General features: G+C 38.6%; 2 protein-coding genes across 2 annotated transcripts in view; both read left to right on the forward strand.

Moving 5' to 3' along the window:
• The window catches only part of LOC307262961 (serine/threonine-protein kinase NLK2-like), a gene marked incomplete at both ends in the record, with an annotated part of 9,468 nt that extends 8,976 nt beyond the window's left edge, over positions 1-492 (forward strand). Inside the window, one exon of the mRNA XM_080043982.1 lies at positions 457-492. Within this exon, the coding sequence (XP_079900108.1) occupies positions 457-492 (36 nt within the window). The remainder of the gene's footprint in view (positions 1-456) is intronic.
• Positions 493-2,385: 1,893 nt separating this feature from the next.
• Positions 2,386-7,500, forward strand: part of nlk1 (nemo-like kinase, type 1) — a gene marked incomplete at its 5' end in the record, with an annotated part of 13,403 nt that continues 8,288 nt past the window's right edge. The window contains 4 exons of the mRNA XM_080043651.1: positions 2,386-2,569; positions 4,944-5,067; positions 5,789-5,918; positions 6,528-6,583. Coding sequence (XP_079899777.1) covers positions 2,386-2,569; positions 4,944-5,067; positions 5,789-5,918; positions 6,528-6,583 — 494 coding nt within the window. The remainder of the gene's footprint in view (positions 2,570-4,943; positions 5,068-5,788; positions 5,919-6,527; positions 6,584-7,500) is intronic.

Consider the following 7,500-nt stretch of genomic DNA (forward strand, 5'->3'; position numbering starts at 1 on the left):
ACTTAATTTGAATAATTTGGCATCCTAGTGTGATTTTTTAATCGACACAGTAAATTTGAAATCCAACATTTTCCACATTTAAAAACCCAACAGATCATTTGTCATTGATGTCCCTGAGAAATAATTTTGCCCTTATTTAAGGAAATAATAATCACTCAAATGTCGGCTAGTTTCCCTTCAGCAGCTGCATGCAATGTTCGGCAGGCATGCAGAGATGGGCATAAACAAACACAGGCACATCTCTGCATCCTGATATTGTTGTTTTTATATATTTTTTATATTAATATAACTGTGCAACTGGAGGACTGCTCCAACAAAATTACAATAAAGATTATTGTATTCTATTATATTCTATAACACCTGATGCTAAGCTAAACGCTAGTCCAGTTTACAGCATTGGCAGGGTGTTGTAAACTGTAAACCCTCCCCCACCCACCCGGCTTCAACTCTATCCAGCTCCGCCTCTTGCACAAAGCTAGCTGCAGCTACTAGCCTGTAGCTCTGCATCTATTTACAGCAAACAGCACTTTAAGAACTGATTTAAAAGGAAAAATTCACCAAGAAAATCATCCGGAGAAACATCCAGGAAAATCGGCCTGTATGGAGCGACTGTTCTGCCGAGATTACGACGCCATGGCTGGGTAGCTGCAACTAGCTGCCCGGCTACATCCTCCAGACGAGCATCTTCTTATTAGCTGTTTTTAATGTAGTTTTTACGCAGTGTCATCTTTGATTTAACACGGCTTCTTTGTGCATTCGTTATATTAAGCGATGAGGCATATATTTCCTCTTTTTGGAGTATGTAGGTCAGTGCAGTTTATGTGGGTCAGAGACATTAGTGGGTTAACTGATTTAGCCTGAACAGCTGGTTAGCAACGGAGCTAACGGGCTAACTGATTAGCAATAGAGCTAACTAACGGTTTTTATTTGTATTCGTTTTTATTCATTTTAAACGGACTTGCGTTAACGTAAATATTTTTCTCTAGTAGAGTGGGGTGTGAAATTACGGCTGGCGGTGCTGATATAGAACATTTTTATATTTATTTTGATTATTTTTTGTATTTTGGAATCGACGTTTAGCATCGTTAGCTTAGCAGGACGTTGGGCTGCTTACCGGAGCATCTTCACTAACTAACCAGGTAAGCCCCGAACAAAGATGATTAACTGACCGCTTAAAGTGTGTTAACCTCGGGGTTAAATAGCTGCTAACGCCACGGTCAGGGCGAACAACATGGATGTAGCTGTTCTTAAAAACTATCATGCTTAGCGTTATTCTATTAGGCAAGAGAGACACTTAGCACAAACATAGCATACAACCTTTTGATGACATTACTAAAAAATAAAAACAATATATGAAATAAAATTAAAAAAATACATAAATTATCGCAAAATAGAAAATTATAAAGTAGAAGAATCCCTTTAGTAATTAAAAAGAAAATACTAGTATTAATATTTTGTGCGATACTGTGTCAAATAATGTACAGATGACAGCTAAAGTTTTTACTCGTTTTACGTTTCAACTGCATATTCCTTCCGATTTAATATATTGTGTTGTGCTACTTTATAAAGATTTTTGAAGTTATTTTTCCAAAACACATTCGCTGTGCAGTTTTTTTTTTACACATTTAAATTTTAATTATTTTTTTATTGATTTTAATTTTTTTAACTGATTTTGACTAAAATGTGATTTTGACAACAAGCGTTCTCCAGAATCACTGACTCTAACCTGCAGTGTGTAGAATTTTGGGTTTTATTTCCTAGCAGATTTTGTAGAAAGTAATTATAATATCCATAAGTACATTTAATTTAGTGCATAATAGCTGAAAACAATTTTTTATTTTTTTTTATCATATATGTCCATATTTCTGCATATTTTGGACCGCCATCTTGAAAGTGTCATAGTTGGAATGTCATCAGGTGCATTGTTTAAAATTTAGAATTGTTCTTGTCCTTGAAGGCCACTGTAGCTTCTGTTATTATTCTAAAGGGGTGGGGTTACCCAGGGAGCGTTGCATTCTAGAACTTTGTAGAACTTTCTTGATGATGTCATATTACACAGTGCCCCTTTTAAGTGTTTGTTTTTGTGGATGCTAAGTGAGTTATCTTCTCCCCTGTGTGCCTGTCTGTCTGTCTGTCTGTCTGTCTGTCTGCCTGTCTGTGTGCCTGTCTGTCTGTCTGTCTGTCTGTGTGTCTGCCTGTCTGTCTGTCTCTCTGTCTGTCTGTCTGTCTGTCTGTCTGTCTCTCTCTGTCTGTCCATAGCAGCCTAGCGAATGATGCAAAGTGAACGGCCCAGTTTCCCTCACCTCGTCTAGCCTGGCAGCAGCAGACAGACAGAGCCCGGACCTGAGCTTTTTATTCCGAATATTCTTTTCTTGAATAAACACGATGGCTTTCCACGGAGGGGGGCATCAGACGGTGCACGGCGACCTGTTTCCGGGCTCCGAACTGGGGCATAAGTATTTCTGTGTGAGCTCTTCTTGTGGGGCTCCTTCGACCGGGTTGAGCGCCACACCCTGCCTCACCGGACCCACTGCGCCGGCTGGGACACCCCGTCACCCCACGGCTCTAGGTGGGTGATGAGAGAAATACATATTCATTTTATTATAAATTTTTTACCTTAAAGGGACACTGTGTAACATTTTAAGTAATTTATTAGCTACAATCAATATCCTCATTCATAAATATGTCCTCATTGGTGTAAAATCAACTCTGCCAATAATCTGAATTATCCTCCTGAGCGGAGAATTACAAATATTTATATTACATTTTGTACATTGAGCAGACAAGTCTTATGGAGGAATCCATGTTGGTAGGAATGTCATCAGGTGCATTGTTTAGAATTTAGAATTGTTCTTGTCCTTGAAGGCCACTGTAGCTTCTGTTATTATTCTAAAGGGTTGGGGTTACCCAGGGAGCGTTTCATTCTAGAACTTTTTAGACTAGATTAGATTAGATTTCTTGATGATGTCATATTACACACTGCACCTTTAAATTATTGAATTTATTGACAATGTTGTTAACATACCAAAACCACATACAGACAACATTTCGATTGAATTGAATACCCATAAATAAAAAAAATACACAGAAAAAATTGTTTTTAATTATTATTATTTATTTTTTACTTTATTTATCCTCAAAACATCAATACAGAACGAGACCTTATTAAAAGCCCGTCACCCCACTGCTCTCGGTGGGTGATGACTGAAATACAAAATATAATGTGATGAGATATATTATAGCATATTGTATTTCTCTTGCATAATACTTTACTGTAATATTACATCGCTGTGTTGATACTGTCTGCATTTCAAACACCTCACTTTGGGTGTGTGTTGAGAGAAATTCATATTCATTAATTTTTACCTTTTTTATTTATCCTCAAAAGATCAATTGATTGATTTATAAATCTTGCCTTTGACACTTTACAATTATTGTTGTTTTGTGATATGTGTATTTTTATGATGTCATACTTGCTTTTTATTTATTTATTTTTTGTTCGAAATAATCTTATAATGTAATAACCCAAGGTATAGGCAAGGCAAGTTTATTTCTATAGCACAATTCAAACACAGGGCCACTCAAAGTGCTTTACAGGGGCAAGATTAAGATACATAAAACACATTAGAAGACATTTAAAAGCGAATGAAAAGAAGTAAAACATTTAAATGAAATAAAAAGTACAGGTTAAAATGGAAACAGAAAAGTCTTCAGACTCGATTTAAAAGAACTGAGGGTGGCAGCAGACCTCAAGTTTTCTGGGAGTTTGTTCCAGATATTTGGTGCATAAAAACTAAAAGCTGCTTCTCCTCGTTTAGTCCTAACTCTTGGGACTGTAAGTAAACCTGTCCCAGACGACCTAAGAGCTCTGGACGGTTCATAGTGCAGTATAGTGCAGTACGCTACCAGTCATACCTTTTGGAGACATTGGTTTAAGTGCCTTTTATAATTATTCAGAATGTTTTTATTCTTATTTATGTGTGTGTTGTATATTTTTTGTATTGTATGTCTTTTTAAATGGACACTTAGCACAAACATAGCATACAACCTTTTGACATGACAAAAAAATTAAAACAATATATTAAAAAATACATAAATTATAGCAAAATAGAAAATTATAAAGTTACCCCGCCACCCCACTGCTCCCGGTGGGTCATGAGGGAAATCGTAATATAATGTGATGAGAGATATTATAGCTTATTGTATTTCTCTTGCATAATACTATCTTGAAATATTAGATTAGTGTTTTGATACTGTCTGCATTTCAAACACCTCCGCCCCGCCACCCCCACTGCTCTCGGTGTGTACTGAGAGAAATACATATTATTTTTTTATTTTTTTTAGCTAAAATTTTTATTTACAATTATACAACATTTTGATAGAGTTGAATACCGATGAAAAAAAAAAAATTTTTACACACATTTTTTAAATTATTATTATATATTTTTTCCCCTTTATTTATCCTCGATAGATCAATACAGAATGAGACCTTATTAAAAGCTAAAGGCTCCAACTTTTAAATCTACAACATTTCCACGATAGTTAAACTTGACACAATCTAAGACAGTGAAGTTGTATTGGGGCAAACATTTCAGCAAGGTTAAGATAGTAAGATCTGGGTGGTGTAGTGGATAGAGCGTGTACCATATCGGCTCCGGCCTTCGTTGCAGTGGTCGCGGGTTCAAATCCGACCCGTGGACCTTTACTGCAGGTCATCCCCCCTCTCTCTCTCTCTCTCTCTCTCTCTCTCTCTCTCTCTCTCTCTCTCTCTCTCTCTCTCTCTCTCTCTGTCTCCCCGTTTCAACTCTGCACTGTCTAATAAAGCTATGTCTCTCTCTCTCTCTCTCTACATTTCAACTCTGTACTGTCTAATAAAGCTTGAAAATGCCAAAAAATTATATTTAAAAAAAAAAATAGTAAGATCTCATTTTCTCTCCTCTCAGGTGGCAGTGCGGGTGGGGGAGCCGCGGTGCCTCAGCCCTACAGTAACCCAGCCAGCGAGGTGCCTAGTCCGGCCGAGCTCGAGCCCGATCGTCCCATCGGATATGGAGCATTCGGTGTTGTCTGGTAAGAGTTAAACAAACACATAGACACATATGCACACAACACACATACTAAAACACAATTGTAGTATGCTGAAAATACATAAATGCCCCACTAACTCCAATAGCATTTTGAAGTATTCGTCTTTATTCTTGATATTTCTCGACATAATGGGAAAAAAAATCTTCCTTACCTGATTTTTTTCTCTCTCCTGTCTGTGGCCCTAAAACTCTTCTGTACTTTAGTATGTAGTGTAGTAAAAAGAAAGGGTATGAGATTTGGAACGCAGGGAGAGTCTAATCTTTCTGTGATTTCTCCTAAAAAAAATCCAGTGTTAATACCCAGCCTATGCTCTGTAAACGTGCATCTTATTAGCTACGATTCGCCCCTTTTATTGACATAGCAGTTTACAGAGCCTAGGGGCGGCAGTGGCGAAGTGGGCAGGGAGATCGCCTCTGGAGTGCAGGGTCGGAGGTTCGATCCCCCGCCTACCCGCCACATGTCGAAGTGTCCTTGGGCAAGACATTGAACCCCGAATTGCTCCCGATAGTTAGCTTGCACCCTGTGTGGTAGCTGCTGCTGCTATCGGTGTATGAATGTGTGTGTGAATGGGTGAATGTGTACAAAACAATGTAAAGCACTTTGAGTCTGTGAAAAACCAGGGAAAAAGCGCTATTTAAGTGGAGTCCATTTACCTAAGCTGTAGCTGTGTGTTGTTCAGTCTTAATTCTCTGGTTTCTCTCAGGGCTGTGACCGACCCAAGAGACGGCCGTAAAGTCGCGCTGAAGAAAATGCCGAACGTGTTCCAGAACCTGGTGTCCTGTAAGAGGGTGTTCAGAGAGCTGAGGATGCTCTGCTTCTTCAAACACGACAATGTGAGAGACCATGTGTGTGTGTCTGTGTGTGTGTGTCTGTGTCTGTGTGTGTCTGTGTGTGTGTCTGTGTCTGTGTGTCTCTGTGTGTGTGTGTCTGTGTCTGTGTGTGTGTGTGTGCTTCTTCAAACACGACAATGTAAGAATGACTTTATTATTATATTGTTATTATTATATTATATTATTTTTATTTTTATTATTATTATTTTATTATTTATTAATTGAAAATAATAATAATTAAGTGATGCAGTACAGGACAAGACAGGTGAAAGACATGACATTAGTTGAGGGAAATTACAATTTAAACTTTCATTTTGTTTAAATTCCTGCACGTCTTTTGGACAGAAGCGGTAGTGTTTTTACCACGCCAGCTGTTGTTCCTGGGTGAGCGTATATACCCATGACAAAGGAATTAAGAAAAAACTACATAAAAATAGCATTCTTTGCACTGATGGTCTCGTTTGATGTTACATGTAATTTATGATCATCAGAGGAAAAATTAGACTGTTTCAGAAATATTTAAAAGTTCCTCGTAGACATTTTAACTAAACACAGTAAAATAAGGGGATCATAGATGAGATGAAAACGACTTAAATGTTTATTTGTTTTCAGGTGTTGTCGGCTTTAGACATCCTTCAGCCTCCACAGATCGACTGCTTTGAGGAGATGTATCCTTTGTTTCATCATGTATGCATCGGTGCACAGCTGTCTTATTGGTTAGGTTTAATCGGCAAAATTAGATTATTTGGGTGCGCTCGTAATCCCCCCCATAGAGTCTCAGTCCTCTTCACAAGCAGACCCGGGTTAGAATCCAGCCCGGGTCGTTCTCTGCATGTCAGTCATTCCCCTCTCTGTCTGTCTGTCTGTCTGTCTGTCTGTCTGTCCTCTTTACAGCAGACCCGGGTTAGAATCCAGCACGGGTCGTTCTCTGCATGTCATTCCCCTCTCTGTCTGTCTGTCTGTCTGTCTGTCTGTCTGTCTGTCTGTCTGTCTGTCTATCCGTCTGTCTGTCAGTCCTCTTCACAGCAGACCCGGGTTAGAATCCAGCCCGGGTCGTTCTCTGCATGTCATTCCCCTCTCTGTCTGTCTGTCTGTCTGTCTGTCTGTCTGTCTGTCTGTCTGTCTGTCTGTCTGTCTGTCTGTCTGTCTGTCTGTCTGTCTGTCTGTCTGTCTGTCTGTCTGTCTGTCTGTCTGTCTGTCTGTCTGTCTGTCTGTCCTCTTCACAAGCAGACCCGGGTTAGAATCCAGCCCGGGTCGTTCTCTGCATGTCATTCCCCTCTCTGACACATTTCACCTCTGTCTCTACACACTGTCTGATAAAGTAAAAAATATCACACAAAAGAAAAAAAAGAAAATATATATATTTTTTTTTAATGATTTTGAATTTGGAACGACTTTTTCAAATCAGTGCGTCTGTGATGTAGTATCTCCACTCCACAGCGTCTGTTTCAGGGTTTAAACTCTGGTGTCAGCGGTTTGACTTATTTTTCAAATCAAATCAAAATCAAATCAGTTTTATTTGTATAGCCCAAAATCACAAATACATTTGTCTCAGTGGGCTTTACATTTCATACAATATGATACA

Source organism: Ammodytes marinus, assembly GCF_949987685.1.
Source record: "Ammodytes marinus genome assembly, chromosome: 16".
Taxonomy (NCBI): domain Eukaryota; kingdom Metazoa; phylum Chordata; class Actinopteri; order Uranoscopiformes; family Ammodytidae; genus Ammodytes; species Ammodytes marinus.